The 23,342-nt window shown below is 35.5% G+C and overlaps 1 protein-coding gene across 3 annotated transcripts in view; it reads left to right on the top strand.

Moving 5' to 3' along the window:
- The first annotated feature begins 1,324 nt into the window (after positions 1–1,324).
- CFAP97 (cilia and flagella associated protein 97) overlaps positions 1,325–23,342 on the top strand; it is a 37,948-nt gene continuing 15,930 nt past the window's right edge. The window contains exons 1-3 of one of the 3 annotated variants that reach the window (XM_079141928.1): positions 1,325–1,475; positions 11,254–12,311; positions 21,019–21,287. In XM_079141928.1, coding sequence (XP_078998054.1) covers positions 11,270–12,311; positions 21,019–21,287 — 1,311 coding nt within the window. In that variant the 5' untranslated portion in view covers positions 1,325–1,475; positions 11,254–11,269. Of the gene's footprint in view, positions 1,476–11,253; positions 12,312–19,729; positions 21,288–23,342 lie in introns of those variants that run through there. The other 2 variants (XM_079141927.1, XM_079141929.1) reach the window with 2 other exon arrangements.

Raw genomic sequence — 23,342 nt, 5'->3', positions numbered from 1 at the left:
AACTACTGAGCCACATCCCCAGACCTTGTTATTTTTTTGAGACAAGGTCTCATTAAGTTGCTCAGGGCCTCCCTGAGTTGCCTAACCTGCTGATTTGCATTTTCTTAATGATGAGTGATGTTGCACATCTTTTCATGTACTATTGGTCATTTGTATATTTTTGGAGGAAACAGCTTAAGTCCTTTATTAGTAAAGGTTTGACCTTGGAATTTATCCTTTCTTTTAGGCAACAAAAAAGAACAGATAAATGATTTTCTATACTTGTTGGTAGTCGGGACCAAAAAATACAAAATGCACTGTTTATAATGAACATCAATGGATCTTTTCTGGGATTCACTGAATATGGTTAAATGTGTATTTCCTTCCTTTGAACTTTTATGTAAATACTTCTTAACATCTACTGTTCAATGTCTTCCTATTGTAACAAATTATTCCAAACTTAAGAGTAAAACAACAGCGTTTATTGGATTAGGGTTCTGGAGGTCAGAAGTCTAAACTCAAGGTATCAGCAGGTCTGCATTCCTTCTTCAGGTGAGCATCCATTTCCTCCGTTTTTTCAGTTGGTCTGAATTCTTTAGCTCACTGTCCCTGCCTCATATCACTCCCACCTCTTCCTGTGTCACAGCTCCTACTACTAACTGAACTCCCTGCCTCCCCTCTTGTGGGGGCCCTTGTGATTACAAGGAACCCACTAGATAATCCAGGTTTACAGTCCCATTTGGATCCTTAATCACATCAGAGAAATACCCATTTACCATGCAAGATATACTCAGGTGTTGTGGGCGTTAGGAGGTGGGCATATTATAGGGGCCATTATTCCACCATACCTATCACGTGCCTTGGAGTTCAACGAGAAATTAAGACATTTCATATATTTTGCAGACTATTATTCCTTTCAGACTGTTTTAACTACACCACCTTCACTAGTAGGCAGTGGGCATTCTAATGTGTTGTCAGCCATTGGTGCACAGACCCCACTAGTTTGTCTGCAATGAAACTTACTGATATAAAATGCCTCCGAGAAACCGTGGCCCTCCGTTCTCATTCTGGTCTTTTTGGTAAAGAATTCCAAGGTCATCAAAACCGCTTTCGCTGTGAAACTATCCACGATCCGGCGACCCACCCGCTCTGGTTAAAAGGTGGGAGGAGGAAGTACCGCACGCACAAGCAGCACAGGCCTGGGAGGATTTATTTGCGCTCGCGAGAGCCGGGCGCGCCGCGGAGCCGCCGCCGCGCTCTGTGACGCCGCCGCGGGGGACCGCGCGGGACCGCGCGCCGGCCGCCACTAGCTTCCGCCGCGCCCGCGGCGCTCTCGGCCCCCCTTTCCCTTTCCGCTCCGGAAGCGCGCGCCGCCGCGGGGCCGCGTGCAGGGGCCGCGGGAGCGCGCCAGCGCGTGCGTGCGTGAATGCCAGTGAACGAGCGAGGTCGCGAGCGCCCTGGCGCCGCGTGAGAGCTGTAGCAGCGGCGGCTCCCAGGTGAGCACAGCGCGAACTCCCCTTTTGTCCCTCCCCGGGGCGCGCACGCCACCATCCCCGCGGCTCGGGATCCGTTTCCCCTCCCCGGGACCCAAACGGCGGCGAGCACTCGGGGTGGGTACCAGCAAGCCTGCGCGGGAGGTCGGAAGGCAGGCCCTCTGCTCGGCTACCTCGGCCCGGCCAGCCCCCGGAGCGGCGGGTGTAACCACAACAAAGGCTGCCGGGCCTGTGGTCGTCCGCACCCCTGCCCACCCTGTGGGAACGGCCGTCCTGCCCTCAAGATGCGTTCGAGGCGGCTCGGGTCGGGGTCGCCTCTGAATTGGAATGTGGCTGCGACCGGTACTTGGGCTCTGGCCGCTGCTGCCCATCTGCGTACTCGAATCTGAACCCTGAGGCCTAAGGGACCGTCTTCTGCCTACCTCCTTGGCAAGGGATCGTGATGGGGTGGTGAATAGAGCTTCAGATACCTGGAAAACAAACGTTTACTTTGGGCTGAGATTTTTGTGTATTGGGTATGTACTTGGGGCCCTGTTATATAGCTACAGAAATGTGATGTCACATGAACAAAATGACAGTTTAAAAAAATGCCAAATTTGTGTGTGCGTGTGTATGTAGTTCCTGATGTAGCCTCAAAGCACCAGTATTTCTATTGGTAGCTCTGCATGAGCTTTACAACTTGTGAGCATCCCAGTGACTCCCAGGCAGGCTTTGGCAAAATCTTGTCTCTCTTTTTTTTTTTTTTTTTTTGGTACTGGGGATCGAACTCAGGGCCTTGTGCTTGCAAGTCAAGCACTCTACCAGCTGAGCTATCTCCCCAGCCCCCAAAGTCTTGTCTTGATTGAATAACAAAGGGTTATTATTATTGTGTGATGAACTGTTACAGAACTTTACCCTCCACCCCCCCATGTCTTCTTAAGAGAATCTTTTCTTTATGAAGGCACCGTTTATCTTATTTATTCTCCCCAGAGTGCATCCTCAGCCCTTTCATTTATTTATTTTTTTAATTTTGAGACAGGGTCTTGCTAGGTTGCTTAGAGCTTCGCTAGGTTGCTTAAGGCTTCGTTAAATTGCTGAGGCCCCCAACTTGTCGATTGTCCTGCTTCAACCTCTTCAGCCTTTGGGGTTACAGGCATGCCACCAGCCTACCTCTGGATCCTGCTGTGAAGTAAACATTAGCAAAAGACTTACTTAGAGGATGGGATTGTTGTATAAATTTTCCTGTAAATTAAGTTAAATGATGAGTGTTTAAAACCTTCCAATAACCCTGTTAGATACTATGGATCTAAATTTAAACCTGTAAAGTTTCCCAAGACCCTGGGCAATGCATCACCTCTGGTGAACTGTGACAACTTAGGAAAGCAGATGGTTTGTAACTGTTGGGGACTGTTACTGGAAATACACGTATGGGGATAATTCTGTTATATGTATCTGGAGGGAGTGAAGGAAAGTGCAGGAAACTAGGTTGAAAACATTTTTCTGTGTGCTATCACTAGCAAAGAGCAGAATAAGAACTCAATCTTAAGTATCTTAACCCCAGACTCCTTCATGATAAACATTCTTTAAATGACTGTATTTGTCAGGTCCTCCTTTAGGCACTGGGGATGTAAAGATGAGCAAGACATCAGACGCTCCCAATGTGATCTGGTAAGGCATGGAATTTTTTTTTTTTTTTTTTTTTTTTTTTTTTTTGAGATGAGGATGATCTGTGTTTCAAGGCTGGTCTGGAACTCCAGGACTCAAGTCATCCTCCCACCTCATCCTCCGAAGTAGCTGGGACTACAGGCATGCCAGCTGTAACCAGTCTGATAAGGAGATAAGTGTATGAGATGGGGAAGAAAACCCTCCTCCTCTAGCCTCTTAGACTCTGTAGCTGAAGCCCTGGAAATTAAATTGACAAGACAGATCACCAAGTGAAAAGCCTACCGAATTTTATTTGACATTAATTTTTGTCATGACACAGGGCTTTCCTGAAAAAGAAGTGAAGATCTGAAGAAGTAGATAGACCTGAGAGTTTAGGTACCATTTTTTTTTTTAACAAAGAAAACAATAAATTGTGGAAACAGAAGACAAAGAAAAAAGATTTATAGGTCTCTAGGGACTATAAACTGTGGAAAGGTATACATAAGGGAGAATGAATGGAAGATAAGGGCTTTTTGTAGGGTCTATTTGTACAGGTCCTTCAGTGCCATCTTTCTTTTTCATGGTCAGATACCTTCTTTGGGAGAGGGGAATTTTATGGCAGTTCTCATTATTTGAAAGTTTCTGATATTAGTCAAATAAGGAATGTTGTGAGAGTTATTTCTACATCTGTTGATTCTCAGTTGTCTTTAGCTCAAAATGATCCTTATGCTAAAATGGCATATTTTGGGTGTTATATTCTGAGACCCTTCACAAGCAAAATAGGAAACTGTTCACTATGTGACAGGGATTTCAAAGGTGTATCTGTAGTCAATTGACTGTGGATAGACTTCGGGATTTAGACCTAGTTTGAGGTTGGGAAAGATACTTTCCTTTGCAGCATCCCAGTGGTCATCCAATCTTTTTAATGACTCAGGCCTCACTGAGCTACCTTCTCAGCCCTTTTTATTTTGAGATGTGGTCTTGCTAAGTTGCTGAGGCTAGCCTTGAACTTGCCATCTGCTTGCCTCAGCCTCCCAAGTCGCTAGGATTACAGGCGTATGCTGCAGTGCCAGCTCCCTTAGTCATTGTTCTAATCATGACTTAGGTTCTAGACTCTTTACCATAGTCACAGAATTAAATGCTTCAATTCAGGAAGTTATTTGACCAAGCAAAATATAATACACCTAATATTAGCCATGGGGTAGAAGGGAAGGTAAAAATCTTGTCAGGGAAGGGGTTTAGGAAGAATGTCAGCCCCAACATTTACTACATGCCATACACCATCATAAAAACCTTTAAGACTGTGTGCTGCTTTACCTGTATGATATAAGAACATATAAAAACTTTTTTGGTTACCAAGTCATAGTTTGCTGCTGGGTGAGCTCCAGCACTTTTTTAAATTGACTCTGAACCTTTTTAATCTGAGGTCCTCAGCACATGTTCAGTCTTCACCTTCCTACATAACTGTATCTGAGTTGTTACAGGTTGGGCACCCTTTTCCAAAAACCTGACATTCAAAATGTTTCATTCTTAAGCTACATTTAAATTACTCAAGTCACTTGTATTTGCCAGGCCTTAGTTTCTTCATTCTTAATGTAAGTGTGGTACATTAGTAGGGAGCTTTACTAGTAGTTCTCTCTGCATTCCTTAATCCAACCAAACTAATGCCTAAAATTAGTCATGGGCCTTTTGGAGGAAATGGATGGAGATCATCCATGTTAAGTGAATTATTTCACTTATGTCAAACTCAGAATGGTGTTTTCTCTCATATGCAGAAACTAGAGAGTAAAAAGGAAAACAAAAGTGGGGATAAATCTTCTAATAATCAAAAGGAGCTCAGTAGAGGAAAAGGGACCAATGGGAGGAGGGGAGAATGCTGGGGAGTGATATTGGCCAAATTATATTATTATATTTTGTGTGTACAAATATGTAACAGTGAATCCCATCAAGATGTACAACTATAGTGCACCAATTTAAAAAAAAAAAAAAAAAAAGTAGCCATGGAATAGAGGGAAAGATAAAAATCTCTTCCCTGTTGGGAAGCTATCAGGGTAGTCAGTCCCAACATTTTCTATGTGCCATATACCATCATAAAAAAACTTGATATAGGTCTCCTTTAAAATTATAGAGATTGGTAACAAATTCTTCTGTTATGTCACATACCCAAAAAGAGGCATTCTAGAAACATTTCAAGATTAGTGACTCCCAGAATTAGCACTCTTTGCTGGCAATACTTTTGAAATGCACTACTTCTCTTTGGAAAGGGGGTTTTGTTCACAAGCTTAGATTGAGATGGGAATGACTTGTTAATTTAAAGTTGGAAAGTATTATTATCTAATTCTTACTATTTTGCCCATCTGACTTCAAAATCATGGATATAACATATAATAGAAGCACAAATAGTCCTAAGAAGCAGAACAAAACAGTAGATAATAACAGTAGATAATACTCTTTAAAGTGTGCCTGCTTTGGAATCCTGGCTATGCTCCTTACTAGCAGTGTGACTTTGGACAAGTTCTTGCTCTGTTTCAGTTTCCTCTTTGGAAAATGGGAATGACAAAACCTATTAAAGTTGCATTGCTTGTATATAGTAAATACTAGTAAATACTACATATAACTATTAGTAATAGGAGAGCATATAGCACTAATACAAGTGAGGCATATTTATGCTGTGTAATTTTATTTCTTTAAATTTTAAACAAGTTTTTTTAGGGATGTAGGTTGGAATGATCTGAATATGTTTTTAAAAGCAACTAGGAATCGGGGAGGAGAAAATTTAAGCTTTTTGCATTGATGTATGTCCCAATAAAGTCAAGCAGAAACATTCATTGAGATGGTCAGATATCTATTAATAAGTTTATCTAAACATGTACTTACTTAGTGTGGGCAAATCATTTAGGGAAACTTACAGTTCTTTTATGACTTAGTAGGATTGCTCTTTCCTCATGCTTAAGATCTCTCTTTTCTTTTTGAACCTGGGTAGGGAGAATTGGATTGTTAATGATCAGTCATAATTGTCAGTCATATTCTTTAGGTTTGTGATAGCCCATGATGACACACCCCTGCACAAGCCTCAAGTCTCCCCTCCCCCTCATAAGTTTATATGTCTTTCTAGTTCATGCTATATAAATTTTTTTATGTGTCTATGTCAATGAAAAATATAGCATTGTTTGGTTTATGTTTTAAGTTTTACATACTTGTATTGTTGATCATTTAATTCTGCTATTTTAGTCATAAATATTTTTGTAGAATTCAATTTACAAATGCTTGTAAAACATGTTATCAATCCATTTCCTCTTAGACATTGAAATTGATTCTAACTCATTGCTATTAGTGTTGTGATAAACATCTTTGTTCATATGCTCAAAATCAAACAGAAGTGTCAGAATCAAATTTTAAGCCTCAGTATGTCTGACTCAGTTTATTTCTTTTCAAACACTGAGCAGACTCCTATTCATCATTTATTGCACAAACACTATTTCGTGACAGTAATAAAAATATAACAATTTGAAAAACTCCACTAGAAAATTTCTAGAACTAATAAATGAATTCAGTAAAGTAGCAGGATATAAAATCAACATGCATAAATTTAATCCACTTTTTTCATAAGTGATGAATCCTCTGAAAGAGAAATTAGGAAAACTACTCCATTTACAATAGCTTCAAAAAAAATAAAATACTTGGGAATCAATCTATCAAAAGAGGTAAAAGATCTCTACAATTAAAACTGCCGAACACTAAAGAAAGAAATTAAAGAAAACCTTAGAAGATGGAAAAATCTCCCATGTTCTTGGATAGGCAGAATTAATATTGTCAAAATGACCATACTACCAAAGACGCTCTACAGATTCAATGCAATTCTAATTAAAATTCCAGTGACGTTCCTCTTAGAAATAGAGAAAGCAATCATGAAATTCATCTGGAAAATTAAGAGACCCAGAATAGCCAAAGTAATCCTGAGCAGGAAGACTGATGCAAGAGGTATTACATTATCAGATCTTAAACTATACTACAAAGCAGTAGTAACAAAAATTACATGGTAGTGGCACCAAAATAGACTGGTGGACCAGTAGTACAGAATAGAAGACACAAAGATAAACCTACATCAATACAGTTTTCTCATATTAGACAAAGGTGCCAAAAACATAACTATGTAGAAAAGATAGCCTCTTCAACAAATGGTGCTGGGAAATTGGAAATCCATATGTAACAAAATGAAATTAAACCCCTATCTCTCACCCTCAACTCAAAATGGATCAAGGAACTAGGAATTAGACCAGAGACCTGTACCAAATAGAAGAAAAAATAGACTTGAATCTTCATCATGTTGGCTTAGGACCAGACTAACTTAACAAGATTCCCAGAGCACAAGAAATGAAAGCAAGAATCAATAAATGGGATGGATTCAAACTAAAAAGCTTTTTCTCAGCAAAGGAACAGTCAATAATGTGAAAAGAGAGCCTACAGAGTAGGAAAATATCTTTTCCACATGCACTTCAAATAGAGCACTAATCTCCAAAATTTTTAAAGAACTTAAAAAACTTTACACCAAAAATACAAAGAACCCAATCAATAAATGGGCTAAGGAAATGAGCAGACAATTCACAGAAGAAGATATACAGGCGATCAATAAGTATATGAAAAAGTGTTCAACATCTCTGGTAATTAGAAAAATGCAAATCAAAACCACCCTAAGAGTTCATCTTACCTCAATTAGAATGACTATTATCAAGAACACAAGCAATAATAGGTGTTGTCTTGGATGTGGGGAAAAGGCACACTCATACATTGCTGGCAGAGTTGCAAATTGGTGCAGCCACTCTGGAAAGTAGCATGTAGATTCCTCAGAAAACATGAAATGGTTTTATATTCAAAGGACTTACAATCAGCATACTACACTAATGTAGCCACATCAATGTTTATAAAAGCTCAATTCACAGTAACTAGATTGTGGAACCAACCTAGATGCCCTTCAATAGATGAATGGATAAAGAAACTGGTATATATACATAGTGGAATATTATTCAGCCATAAAGAAAAATAAAATAATGGCATTAGTAGGTAAATGGATGGAGTTGGAGAATATCATGCTAAGTGAAATAAACCAATCCCAAAAAACCAAAGATTGAATGTTTTTTCTGATAAGTGGATGATTATACATAAAGGGGAGGTGGAGGGGGGCAAGGGAAGAATGGAGGAACTTTGGATTGTGTAGAGGGAAATGAGATGGGGAGGGGGCGGGAGAAGAAAAGATAGTGCAATGAGACAGACATCATTACCCTATGTACATGTATGATTACATGAATGGTATGAATCTATATCGTGTACAAACACAGAAATGAAAAGTTGTACCCCATTTGTATAGAAATGGGGCCAAATGCAGTCCATAAAATTTAAAAAAAAATATATAAAAATGTGCGGTAGAATTGTGACTTTTGTTGTAACAGATTAACTTTTAATTTCTATTTTTGTCTCCTAGTTTTTAAATGTATAAATTGTATGAATGCAATTATTAAATTGTATTATTTAATGACAAATATTCTGTATATATTCTGTATTTTTCATGCTTATAGATTATATCAGGTTTATAAACTTTTTCAGTCAAGGGTCAGTTAGTAAATATTTGTCTTTGTGGGTTATAGGGCCTCTGTCTCAAGTACTCAGCTCTGTAGTTGTATGAAAACTGTCAGAGATAATACCAAAATATATGAATGAGGCTGTATTCCCAGTAAAACTTTATTTACAAAAACAGATGATAAGCCAGATTTGGTCCTGGACAATAGTTTGCTTACCTCTGATGAGCTGAATTATTACTTTGATGGAATCATAACTTTTATACAAGTTTTCAGTATTACGTGTGATAGTTATTTTAAATATTATATTCTTAGGATAAATTTGCAGAAACGAAGTAACTGATTTCAAAGGGTATATGGATTTTCCATGGCTCTGAAAATTAACTGTTGAAATACTCTAAAAGACATTTAAGTTTTCATAAATGAATGAGAGAATAGACTTTGATTTCTATGTGCATAAATACAAAGTCTTAAAACCTTACTAGGTATCTTATTTTGGGGGCTTGGGGAGAAAGCTCCTCTCTGTTAATTTGACTTTTTGTTTGTTTGTTTGTTTATATTTTGCAGTAGTGGAACTGAATCCAGGACCTAGGCAAGCATTAGGCAGATTAGGCAAGCAGTCTACCATTGAGCTACACCTCCAGAGTTACCTCTATTTATTTGAACTTTAAAATGTAAAGAGGACATTAATCTGTGCTATAGAAAACAATACATCTTGTATTTTAATGTTTATTAGATATAAATTTTATAATCAAGTTTCTTAAATATTAAGATATACTTAAACATATTTCTGTTTAAATCTAATTTTGGGTTAAAATTTTAAAACTTACTTATATTTTGATTATAAATAGTTTTTATATATATATTTCCCTGAACATTATACACCATTTGCAAAATTGCTTACCACCACAATTTTTTTTATTATGTTTTATTTTCTTAAGTATCTCAAGCACACATCGATACACTTTCAAATCTAAGAAAATCTTCCTAAGCACTTAGACTTTGTTATAAAACTTGAAAGTCCAAACTTACTGAATTGATTCCCTTAAGCACTTAAAAATGGATTATAGTTAAATTTTTAAAGTTAAAGTCTAAAGGCTGGAACCCTCGGCACTATACATACATACAAAATAATAATAATTGACCCAAGTTTTATAAGTGTAATGAGAATATCTTGAAGTCTTCAAACACTTAAAGGCAAACAAAATTATTCAATGGTTATAAAATATATTACCACACATACTTAGCCTAATTATTGTTATTATCATTATTAGTGGTGGTGGTCCTGGTGATTAAACCCAGAAGTGCTCTACCACTGAGTACTTCCCCAGCCCTTTTTTATATTTTGAGAAAAGGTCTCATTAATTTTCCGAGACTAGTCTCAAACTTGTGATCTTCCTGCCTCAATCTCTGGATTCACTGGGTTTACAGGTATGCATCATCATACTGGACTATGTTATTGCTCATAGAAATTTTGACTTATTTCTAAATCATGTCTATACTTATTTTTATAACCTCTCAGATTACAAGGTCACTTAAAGACTACAGCCTGTTTTGCTATAATGGAATTGATTATAGTCAATTATATTGAATATAGTGATGATCATGTAATTGCATTATTGGCAATAACCTGTTATTGAGAACATTTACGTGTCTAACATAATATTATCCATTCTTTTGGATCGTTATGAACTCATGACTTTCCATAAATTTTAATAATCTTTACGTAATATTTTTTGTTTTATAGTACTAAATTGTCTAGCTTATACAGTGGAAGCCCCTTTAAACTGGATACTTTGTTTCATTGTCATAACTCAAAGGCATATTTGAATATCATGCTTTCTGACCATGATAAGGTACCTGCAATCAGGTGCTTGTTTTTCTTTACCTCCAGCAATAAAATCAGCTGCCTTCCAGGGACTCGTGGTTTTGTAGTGGAGAATAGTACTAAAGATCAAACTGAACTATCAGTAAAAGATAATGTGACACTGCTTTTTTAAATCACGGTTAACAACAGAGATAAATACTTTTTAAAGGCTATGGCTTTATCATGATGTTTCCAATTTCATTCCAATTATATAAAATAATAAAATATTTTAAATCCTTGTAGTCCATATATATATAAATTTGTAGTTCAACTAGTAACTTAAGGTTTGTAACAAAAACAGTGGTCCCTAACCCATGGTCCCAAACATTTTAATCCATTTCTTCAAATATTTAACTTCATGTGTCTAAATCGTGTGCCTTGAATTCCCTATTTTAGACATTGACTATCTGCTATGAAATGTCTCTTATACCAAACCCTCTTTAACAGATACAGATATATATTCTTCTCCTGTCGTCTTCTGTGGGTGATTGTGTCACATCTTCCAAGCTACTTGTGCAGTTTTGTATGAGTGCCTTCAAAAAGAAGGGACTGAGACCTCTGAAACTGTGAGCCCCTAAATAAACTTTTCCTCTTTAAAGTTGTTCTTGTCAGGTCCTTTAGTCACAGCAATAAAAAGCTGGCTAAAACAACTATATAAAATTTAAAAAAAATTGTAAGTTACTTTTTAGTCTGATATTTACACTTTACTCTTTTTCAGATATATTTTTGCCATCATGGATCGGTTTGAAGATATATCAGAAGGTGAAGTAGACCATTCTTTCTTTGATAGTGACTTTGAAGAACAAGCAAAGAAATGCGAAAGTAACTTAGTTGTGGAAAAGCAAAATGATGACCCTGAAGAGAGAATAGATAAGAATACAGGAAATATAAACTTGAAATTTGGAATACAAACAAAGAAATGTTATCTTACTGAGAAGGGAAATGAAAGAAAAGCAAAAATTCCTCCAGATGAACAACTTATAAAGAATGATATTTTGCATACCAGTTCTTCATCATTGACCACTTCTTCAGGCTCGAAAAAACTGAGTGATGCTGCAACAGGACAGAAAATACACTTGCCCATTCCAAATAGAATCCCCAAAATTGTAAAAGAAGGTGAAGATGATTACTATACTGATGGAGAGGAAAGCAGTGATGATGGCAAAAAACATCATGTGAAGTCCAGGTCAGCTAAATCATCTACTAACTTCAAGAAAAGCGTGAGCAAAAAGTATTCCAAAATAAGTTCCTCTTCCTCTTCTTTGTCTTCCTCATCTTCAAGTTCAGGTACAGACTGTTCAGATGCAGTATCAGATATTTGTAAATCTCATTCCCGTCCATTATCAAGGAAACATATATCTGGTGTAACCCTCTTATCACCAAAACAGAAATATAAGTCAAGAATAAAATCAGCAGGAACACAGCATTCAAGAACTAAGCCAAAAATTGGTGACTACCCAGAGGAATCTGAAGATACTGTGACAGATGTTACTCCTTTATCAACTCCAGACATTAGCCCTGTTCAGTCTTTTGAATTGGGTGCATCAAATGACCAAAAAGTAAAAGTTAAAAGGCAAGAAAATGTGAGTCAAGAGGTATATGAAGATGTTGAGATTTTAAGAAATGATTCAAAATATTTGAAAACAGCCAAGAAAGGGAAAGAAAAATATGGACCTAATCTTGCCCCAAAGTCACCAGTGTTAGATTCTGATTTAGATCACAGATATAATCAAAAAGTCTTACATGACACAATGGATCTGAATCATCTTTTAAAAGGTAATTTTCTTTTCTCTTTAAAATTTGTACATTAAATTTTTTTATTAAGCTTAAATATTGAATGCTGTGAATTTACACTGATTTTTTCAGTAGATATCTTGTGTTGATTGAAATGATTGATATATCATGAAAATATCTGGAATATTATTTGTATTATCAGAAAAGATAGATATTGCAAAGGTTATCAGAAAGACTGAAAGCTTCACATTAACTTTATTTTAGTGCCTTACAAACTCAAAATGCCTACCACTCTCTTCCTCCAGCTCTGGTGATGTCTTCATTCTTAGGCTTTTAGGAGATAATCTGAAGCAGTTTCAGTATTCATCTGTATACATTGACATTGTCCAGAGAAAGAGAAATTGTCCCTTCCTCTCACTTTCTTCAGTGGAGGAAACTATAAAGAAATATCTCCAGCCCACTTGCACTTACATCTCATTACTTAGAATTAGCTTACACTCCCATTCCTGAACCAGTAATTGGCAAAGGAAATGGGATTATCCCTGGCCAATCAGACTCACCGTGGAGTTGGAGGTGGGAAAAGTAGGAATGTATGCTAATTGGGCAGTCAACTTTGTCTACAAAAGCTTCTAAACTTTAATATGTATATAGGCCATGGAATCTTGTTAAAATGAAGATTTTCCTTCAGTGAGACTAAGGTGGAGCCCAAAGCAGCATTTCTAACTAGTGCCCAGTGGTAATACCAATTCTGCTGATCCAAGGGCCATCCTCTGGATATCATGAAACTACTGTTTGGTTCTGTTTAAAATAAATACAGGCATCTCTTAACTATTCTTTTCTAACCCATTTTTGAAACTTAGCTGGATATAGTGACCCTATATAATAGTTCTAAGTAGGGAAAACAATGATCCCACCCTAAATTTCCGAATTTCTAATTAAATCAAAATACCATAGAAACTTCACCGTAGAGGCTGAGCTGAAATGTAGTAGCAAGCTTTATTCATTCTGCTTGATACACAGAAGAGAGCTCTGCTCTAGCAGTCTTGTCAGTTAGTGGTGCTCAGGGCTTTTTAAGGCACAGGAAACAAAGGTGGCATTTTGCCAATTGGTACATCTGTTGTTAGAATTCATAATATGACAATCCACCAAGGATTCTTTATAATACAGCATTTTAAACACTAATTATGAATATCAGTTCATTGCAAGGTAGGTCTTTAGATTTTCAAAATCATTATTCATGCTGCATTACACACTGATACTTTGTAGATCCAAGAATATTTTCGTAAATTTTCTTTCTTTTCCCTCATATAATTGAACCATGCTCATGGTAGATGGAGGCAGAACCAAACTTGTGCCTTTTCTGCATTTATCTCATGCAATACACTTTTATCACTTTGAACTTTTACTAAATAGGACTTTTTTCCTAGGCCTCTTTGGTTCAAATATATTTTTTACAGTGTTTTTCACTTTCTTGGAAGATAAATCTACTTACTGTGGGGAAGATGATAGTGATAAAGTATAACAAATTTTTAAAAAATTTTAGCACAACATACAATCCTATCAAAATAGTTTAGCAGCATATACTGTACATACTCTCAATTTAAATATTTTTACTGGCTTACATACAGAGATGCATTAAAGCATTTTATTGATTCCAGTAGTAAATTTTGAGTAAAATATTTTGTGAGTTTTCATAGCATAAATTGGCCAAGAGTTCAGAAAGTGAGGAATGCCTATATAACTAACAGTGTTCACATGTATCAGTTTAAAATAAATTTTGTTTATTAAATACAAATTCAGATTTCAAAATATTAAACCTGTAAAACAAATATTAATAAAAGAATATAAAACCAAATATCCCATAAAGACCATGGAATAATTAAACAGTGTTGATTTGGATACTCTTATGGCAAGGTGGAGAAAATTCTGTACATAGAATCAGAAAATTTTAAGGCTTCTTTGTGTTATTAACATGTCCATAAACAAACCAGTAATTATTTTGAGCCCCAGATTCTTCATTTGTAGGACAGGGTAGTCAATGTAGTTTATGGTAGGTTTCATTCTAAATTTAGAGTTCTCAGGTTCCGTGAGAAGTATTAGGAGGGAAGATCAGTGCAGACTGGCATTATTAGATATGATTTTAAAGTAGAACTTGAAATATTAGTAGAATTTCTGAATATTCAGCTTCCTTTTTTGGAAGGTGGACTTGGGGAATTTTTCCATCCCCACCCTAAACCTGCCTTTGCTATGTAAATCTCAAAAAAGTGTGATTGGAATTAGATTTTTTTTTTTTTTTTTTCCAGCACTAGGGGTTGAACACAGGACCTTGCACATGCTAGGCAAGTGTTCAACCACTGAGGTACGGTAGCTTTTTCCTTTTTTAAATTTTGAGACAGGGTCTCCGTAAGTTGCCTTGAACTTGGGATCCTCCTGCCTGGCCTCCTAAGTAGCTGGGATTATAGTTGAATACCATGGTGCCATTCTAGAATTAGATCTTTGACCTTGAACTGCATAAACCCTTTAATAAGCAGAAAGGGCCTTAAATTTGGAGTAGTAAACAAGTTTTGAATCAGGCTATGACATGAGCCTCACATATCTGGAGAGCATTGAAAAAGTTGATAAGACTAGATTTGAAAGCATTTCGTACTTTGTGTATATAAAATTGTCAGTTTAGGAAGAATCTGAAATCAGGGCAAAATAGAGATGTTTTAGAAATGCATGACCCCAAAATTAACCACATAGATTATGTATGAAATAAACACTACCGTGTGTATTTTTTTTTTTTAAGTCATAGATGGACATAGTACCTTTATTTATTTTTATGTGGTGCTGAGGAGCGAATCCAGTGCCTCATATGTGCTAGGCAAGCCCTCTACCACTGAGCTACAACCCCAGCCCTACGGTATGTAATTTGAGAAGAAAAATACATAGACAGAAATTTAACTGAGGAAGCATTGATGAGTTGGTTAAATTATTTTACTAAGATACCAGCACAGGAAAGAATGAAGTGAAATGCCTTGAGCAAGGGTAAGATTCATACCATGTTATATACCAGAAGAAAGGGGATGCCCAGCAGCCATTTGATCCCTTCTTTGTTGGTAAGCTATAAGAAATCTTAATACCCTCAACACACTACCACGTATTACTAAAGATTTCAAAAAGCTAAAATCAGGGACTGGGGAGATAGCTCAGTCGGTAGAGTGCTTGCCCTGTAAGCACAAGGCCCTGGGTTCGATCCCCAGTACCCCAAAAAAAAAAAAAAGAAAAAAAAAAAGCTAAAATCAATACAGAGGCCCAGTTCTCATGATAAAGGATGTAATATTTGAAACTTAAAAAGATCAAGCCCAAAGATTTTAGAGAGAATCTGCAAGGACGAAACAATTTTCACTAAGAAAACTAGGCTTGACTTGATTTTTATATTCTCCTTCTGCTACATGTGTACAGTAGTCTTTCAGGGCCTACGTGGCAATGGCAGCACAATCATGCAGAGGCAGCTATGAGAATCCAGCTGTCTTTCTATTAAGCCAGGCATTAAAAAATTTGCAAAACTGTTAAGTTCTGCTACTAACACTTTGTTTTTTTAAAAAATGTTATATTAACATATAGTTGATCATTATTAAAGGAATGAATAAATATATTTTAAAATTTAATACTCAAATTTTGGAGAAAATTTTGGGGAAAAATATTTTACTTAGTTAACCTAAGAGAGGAAAATAAGAAGTAAAAAGATTTTTAAAAAATCATAGGAGAAGAGGGCAATAAGCGAATGATTTAACTTAGCAAAAGAGAGTAGCACCATGTTAGAAGTGAAACTAGAAATACTATTCAGCTTTAAAAAAGGAAGGGCATTATACTAAGAGAAATAAGCTAGTCTCAAAAAAACTATGATTCCAATTACATAAAGTACTAGTGACAGAAAGTAGAATTGTAATTGCCAGGGGCTGGGGAAAGGGATAAAATGGGGACTAATTGTTTAATAGGTATAGAGTTGCAATTTTCCAAGGTAGAGAGCTATGAAGATGGATGATGATGATGGTTGCATAACATTTTTAATAACATTCAATACCACCGAACTGTACACTTAAAAAATAAGATGGTAAATTTTCATTCTGTTTTCTTTTATTGATCTTTTTTCCAATAAAAAATTGAAAATAAGACACTAGCCCTTTTGGTGGCATTTCTGTTATGCTAACTGTAGTTGCTAACCTGTTGATTTGGGAGGGGAAAATCCAACCTAAGAAGATATTTGAAATAGTATAGGAAGAGTGAAGTAAAGGTTTGAAAAAGATATGACAAATTGATCTCCTTTAAAAATGAGAAAAGTATCAATCCTGTGAGTGCACAAAATAGAATTCAAGATGTGCAAAATACTAAAAGGGACGAAGGAGGGTGTTTTGTTAGTAAATACACCAAAAAGTTTGAAAACAGCAAAATTGACGAAGTCTCAATCTCTGAGGAACACTGTTAAACCAGTTAGAACATAGGATTAAGTGCTTGTGGGCTATACTTGTCCACAGGCATTTTGTCACACAAATTTTTTAAAGTGATAAAAATCATCAGTTGCTATTGCTACATCACAAATTACCCTATCACTTCTGGGATAGAGACACTTAAAAGTAGAAGCAACCTGATGACTGAGGACTGAGGACTGTAATTATCTGAGTGCTAGTTTACTCACATGTCAGGTGCCTAGGCTTGGGACCACCAGAAGACTGGGACTGCTGACCAGAGGACCCAAACGTGGTCTCTCCATGTGGCCTGGCTTCCTGGACAAGGCTCCAAGCACTAATGTACCCAGGAAACAATACAGAAATCTCATTGCTTTTTATGACCTAACCTCTGAAGTCACATAGCATCATTTCTTTGATACTGTGTTGGTTGAAATGATCATAAACTCTTCCAGGTTTAAAGTGGAGGGACATAGACCCTACCTCTTAATGGGAGGAATGTCAAATAATTGAGACATATCTTAAAATCTCTTCAATCCTATTTCTGGCCACACATTTATTTGTGTTTCTCCCATATGTGAAAATATATTCCCCTTTCCAAATAACCCCCTGAGTCTCTAAATCCAAGACCTATATCAAGTGTAAGTATCGTATATAGTAAGTATGTACTTCTTGGTATAAGATTTTGTATTACTGTTGCTCTGTCAACAGAGCACCACAAAACTTAGTTGTGTGAAGCAGCAACCTTGGATGACTCAAAAACTAGGATTATAAAGTGCCTATGTCCTCTTTATTTGATTTGACTTCCTCATACAATGGCAGCATCAAGGTAATCAGTCACATCTGATGGCCCAGGGGTCCCCAAGCACACATTTTAGCAAACGTGAGGGAGTGGACTATGTCTCCTTTTGTCACCCAGACTTGAAAGTTGCAAATCATTTTGGCTGTACCCTATTGATTAGAGCAATTACAAGCCTGCCTGTATGTAAAAGAGAGAATATGAAGAATGTCACAGAATTTTTCACCCAGCAAGTTATTAATAAAGAAGGCAAATTTAATAAATTAGTTATTCCTTAAATTATGGACTTTGTTAAACACATTAGATTTTTTTTAAATAATCTTTTAAATATCAATTTTAAAAGGATATATATTTTTTAATAGAGATCATGAATATGGCTACAGGATGAAGTTTTTTTTAATTTATTTTTTTACATTTATTTTTATTGTAAACAAATGGGATACATGTTGTTTCTGTTTGTACATGAAGTAAAGGCTTTACATTTGTGTAATCATACATTTACCTAGGGTAATAGTTTTTGATTCATTCTGTTATTCCCCCCCCACCTCCCACCTCTCTTTTCCCTCTATACAGTCCCTCTCCTCCATTCTTGCCCGCCTTCCCATCCCCCATTATGTGTCATCATCCGCTTATCAGCAAGATCATTCGTCTTTTGGTTTTTTGAGATTGGCTTATCTCACTTAGCATGATATTCTCCAATTTCATCCATTTGCCTGCAAATGACATTATTTTATTCTTTATGGTTGAGTAATATTCCATTGTGTATGTATATATATATATATATATATATATATATATATATACACACACACCATAGTTTCTTTATCCATTCATCAATTGAAGGTCATCATGATTCTACAATCTGGCTATTGTGAATTGAGCAGCTATGAACATTGATGTGGCTGCATCTCTGTAGTATGCTGATTTTAAGTCCTTTGGGTATAGGCCAAGGAGTGGGATAGCTGGGTCAAATGGAACCAAGCTTTCTAAGGACTCTCCACACTGCTTTCCAGAGTGGCTGCACTAATTTGCAACCCCACCAGCAATGTGTGAGTGTATCTTTTTTCCCCACATCCTTGCCAACACCTGTTGTTGCTTGTATTCTTGATAATCACCATTCTAATTGGGGTGAGATGGAACAGGATGAAGTTTTTAAAAGAACCAATATATAAATAAAAACTTACCTTTGTAGCGTTAGGGTTAGGGAAGGGGGCAAGCATGGAGGAAGGAAGGACCATATAGAGGGAAAAGAGGGGTGGGAAGGGTGGGGGGGAGGGAAAAAATAACGGAATGAATCAAACATTACCCTATGTAAATTTATGATTACACAAATGGTATGCCTTTACTCCATGTACAGAGAAACAACATGTATCCCATTTGTTTACAATTTAAAAAAAGAAAAAAAAAACTTACCTTTGGAATAAAATTTCCAATTACAGCATTACATGTAAAATTTTTAAATGTTGTTTGTATCAAATAGCTTAGATAAAAGTAAATCTGATACTCTAGTAAGTGATGTCAGGTGACTCCAGAAGTGACACTATTGGATGATGGATTGAAATACATGTGAACAGCAGTATAGAATTATTTCACTAAGAAAAATTAGAGAAAAACAATATTTTTAAATATGTAAGTCTAAATATATGTACTTATGTAAATATACCTGTATCCCTGGCAGTTTATTCATATTAAAAAGTTTTTTAGATCTTAGTTGGAAAAAGAGTGGATCTATATTTGAGATCACAAAGCATGCAAAGCATACAACATTATACTAAAATATATAGTACAGCAAGTAACTACTTTAGAAAAATATACTAGTAATAGTTGCTGTCAGTATATAAGCACTCCATATAGTTTTCTGTCAGGAAGAACTAGAATGCTAATTTTTTAAAACTGAATTAGATTAAATATCTTTAAAATTTTTTTGTAATTGCCTTTTACTTTCAAAAACTTTTTAAAATGTCTTTAGGAAATGAAGGCTTTAATTTCCTGTGAAATTTAATCTTTTTGCGGTACTGGGGATCGAACTAAGGGCTTTGTGCTTGCGAGGCATGCACTCTACCAGCTGATCTATCTCCCCAGCCCTTGGAATTTAATCTTATTGAGTCCTAAATATAGCTAAATTAATTGAGAAACCTTACTGAACTTTACAAGATAGATATTTCTTAGAAGCAAGATAATTTAAAACGTATAGCACATTTGTATCTTTCTAGATGTGTTCTCATTCAAGTTTTGCCAGTTGGTGTGGTTCTCAACAAATTGCCAACCATTAATTTCCATATTTCTCCTATCAGGAAGCCACTGGGTTTTTTTGTTTGTTTGTTTTTTGAGGTGTCGGGGATGGAATCCAGAGCTGCATGCTTGCCAGGCAAGTGCACTACCACTGAGCTACATCCCCAGCCTTAATCGTTCTTTTGAAAGTTTCTGTAATGTTTCATGGTCTTCTTTTTGAGGTTTAAACCTAGGAAGGGAAGTAGAATTACTGTTTTTGTGACCTTGCCCAAGTGATTTAACTTTCCTGCACTATGCTCATTTTTTAAAGGGGAGTAAAAATACCTTTTCCCTTTATAGCACCGTGCTTTAACAGTATAATGCTAGCCATGAAAAAGAAATAACAAAAATAGTCAAGTAAACACAAATAATGGTTACTTTTTAAAAATATTGTAACAAAAACAAATATCCCTGTCTACTAATCTGATATAGTATATTACCATTTTAGTACATACTAAACTAGAAACATTCATCAAGGTCTGTATTTTTAGCCTTTTACAAGTGTTTAATAATTGTGTCTGGTGACATTTTATGATACGGAAATTTTAAAAATTTAAGCATGTTGATAAAAATTCATTTGATAATTGTAGGATATAAACTATTTTCTTAGTTAAAAGCACCTTTTATATAATGTATTCATTTCAGCTGATGTTTAATAATGGATAAGATGTCCTTTACATAAGTATTTATTTTAATGACAATAGTAAGATCCATAACTCTTTTGTAGTACAATATTTTCAGGATAAGGTGATGGTTTCAGAATATTCTGAGTTTGTTTTTGATGTTGTTTCCCTCAGTCTTTGCTCAGGACATTTTTTCAAATATGTGCTCCAATTAATAAAAACCACAGCTAAGAAATTACTATATATGTGCATACATCCCAAAGGTTTATGAACTCAGCAACTATAAACTGCCATAGGGAAACATAAATACGTATGATGAAAACATTTTCCATAAATTATACCTCCTACAAACCATTACCACGTACATTTATTATTCAGATGTTTGTGTTTTTTTGTGTGTAACATTTATGCCCAAAGAACTAAGCATACAATTCTAAACTACTTCTAAGTTTTTTTCCTATAATGGCTGTAATCTGGGAAGTCATCTGCATTATTTCACATGCATCTTTTCATGAATTAATATGGTTTCTATTTTTAAGGGTTAAAGCCTAATTACCATCATAGCTATTCTGTTTAATCATTTTACCTTTTTTTGTTCACTTCTATAGCTTTTCTGCAATTAGATAAAAAGGCACCACAAAAACACCACTTTGATCAGCCCTCAGTAATACCTAGAAAAAACTACTCTTTCACAAGAGAAGAGGTGAGAAAGATTGATCGAGAAAATCAGAGGCTTTTGAAAGAACTGTCAAGGCAGGCTGAAAAACCAGGAAGCAAAAGTGCAATTCCCAGAAGATCAGTTGGTCATACCCCTAAGTTATATCATAGTGCTCTCAATAGACAGAAGGAACAACAAAGGATTGAAAGAGAAAATTTGGTAAGTAACTGAAACCTTTTAATTAAAGAAAATGCATTTGCACAGATTTATGAGTACAACTTAAAAAAAACATAAATATAGCCACATTTTCAAATTTAATTACATAAAAGCAGGTATAGATATATGTGGTATGAAATAAATTATGAGCTATGAATTTGGAAGCTACAGTATGTATTTTTTATCTGGCAAATAATATATTAAGGGACTATTAAAAGAAAATCCTGAAAGTTTCACAATTTACCTAGATTACCACAGAAAAATAGGAAATAGTATTCAAGGGTCAAATGGAGTGTATCTTCTGTCAAGTATTCAGTCACTAACTACATTGGTTTCACTTTATTTTATCCTGGAAAACTATAATAAATTATGTATCATTTATTATACAGGACAAATACATCTGGTGTAGGTCAAATTAGGTAGTTTAATTGTATGAAACATGCCAATGTTTGCTGAGCTTTTACTGAACACTTAAGGTACTGGTCTAAGTATTTTCCAAATATTAACTTATTGAATCTTGACAATAATTCTTTGAGATAGGTTCTGTTTTAAATCTGTATCTTACAGATAAAAAACTGAAGACTGAAGGGGTTCAAATAATTACCCAAGGACAGAGCTAGTAAATAAGTGGCTGTACCAAGATCTTAGATGGTCTCTTTTTTTTAATATACTTTTAAAATTTGTTCTAATTAGTTATACAATTAGACAATAGAATGCATTTTGACACATCATACATAAATGGAGTATAACTTATCATTCTTCTGGGATACTTGATGTAGAGTTACACAGGTCCATAGGTGTCTCTTAAACTAAATATGTTAAACTAAGATTAGACCTTTAGTAAGCACATAAATTCAGAGTGAAGCAAATTTTTAAAGCTGTTAAAATTACCAAGACTTTCCAAAATTAGCCCTTATTATGTTTCATTTCCTTATTATTTTTCATTACCTATTTAACCATATATATACTCAAATTTGTAACAACTCTTATTTAAATTTATTACTGTCAATAATCCCAGGAGGGCTGAGGTTGTGGCTCAGTGGTAGAGCACTTGCCTAGCATGTGTGAGACACTCTGTTCGATTCTCAGCATCACATATACATAAATGAATAAAATAAAGGTCTGTTAACATCTAAAAAAATAATAATAAATTAAAAATTAAAATATAGCCACAACACCAGGAGTTGGGGAGCTGGAGTAGTTTATTTACAAAAAATCGTAGGCCTTAACCCTTTAAGAAGTTTATCTTATATGTGGCAAAGAGTTGAAAACAGAGAAGCAAGTTAAATGAGGTTGATGGGTGATAAGTTAAACAGCTTTCTTGCTCATCACATTAGCAATATTCAAGATTCATTCGTGTTTTATGAAAATGTGGAATCATTTTATGTCACAAATATTTGGGTTTACTTTGTTTTTACTCTCCCACTTAGCTCTGAAGCCTGTTTTATTTAATATGCAATTACATGATGCCTGTTTTATAAATATTAGGTAATTTAATCTTCAACCTTATGATATAGTTAACTATTTTGTGGGGGAAAATAAGCTGAGTGAGAGATAGGGAATTACTCAATGTCAGACAAACAATACATGGTAGAACCCGAATTCAAATCTGGTTTACCTGAATGGCAAACCAAATTTGCCATTTTAATTTTTTCTAAGTGTACAGTTCAGTAACATTAAATTCAACAGTAATAGTTTGCAGCCATTACCACTTTTTCTCAACCATCATCATCATTCCATAGGAAACAGCCTATCCTCCAAAAGCCTCTAATCTACCTTCTGTCTTTATGAAGTTGGCAATTTTAAATATTTCATATAAGTAGAATCATACAATATTTATTCTTTTGTGCTGAGTTTATTTTAATTAGCATAATGTTTTCAGTGTTCATCATGTTGTAGCATGTATCGTGACTTTATTTCTTTTTATGGCTGAATAATATTCTGTCAAAGGGACATACAATATTTTGGTTACCCATTTCATCCACTGATGGCCACTTAAAGGGTTTCCATCTTTTGGTTGTTGTGAATAATGCTATAATTAACATTGACATATAAATA

Source organism: Sciurus vulgaris (assembly GCF_902686455.1).
Source record: "Sciurus vulgaris genome assembly, chromosome: 5".
Taxonomy (NCBI): Eukaryota; Metazoa; Chordata; class Mammalia; order Rodentia; family Sciuridae; genus Sciurus; species Sciurus vulgaris.
The sequence above is the reverse complement of the archived record's forward strand: the minus strand, read 5'-3'. Positions and strand labels throughout refer to the sequence as shown.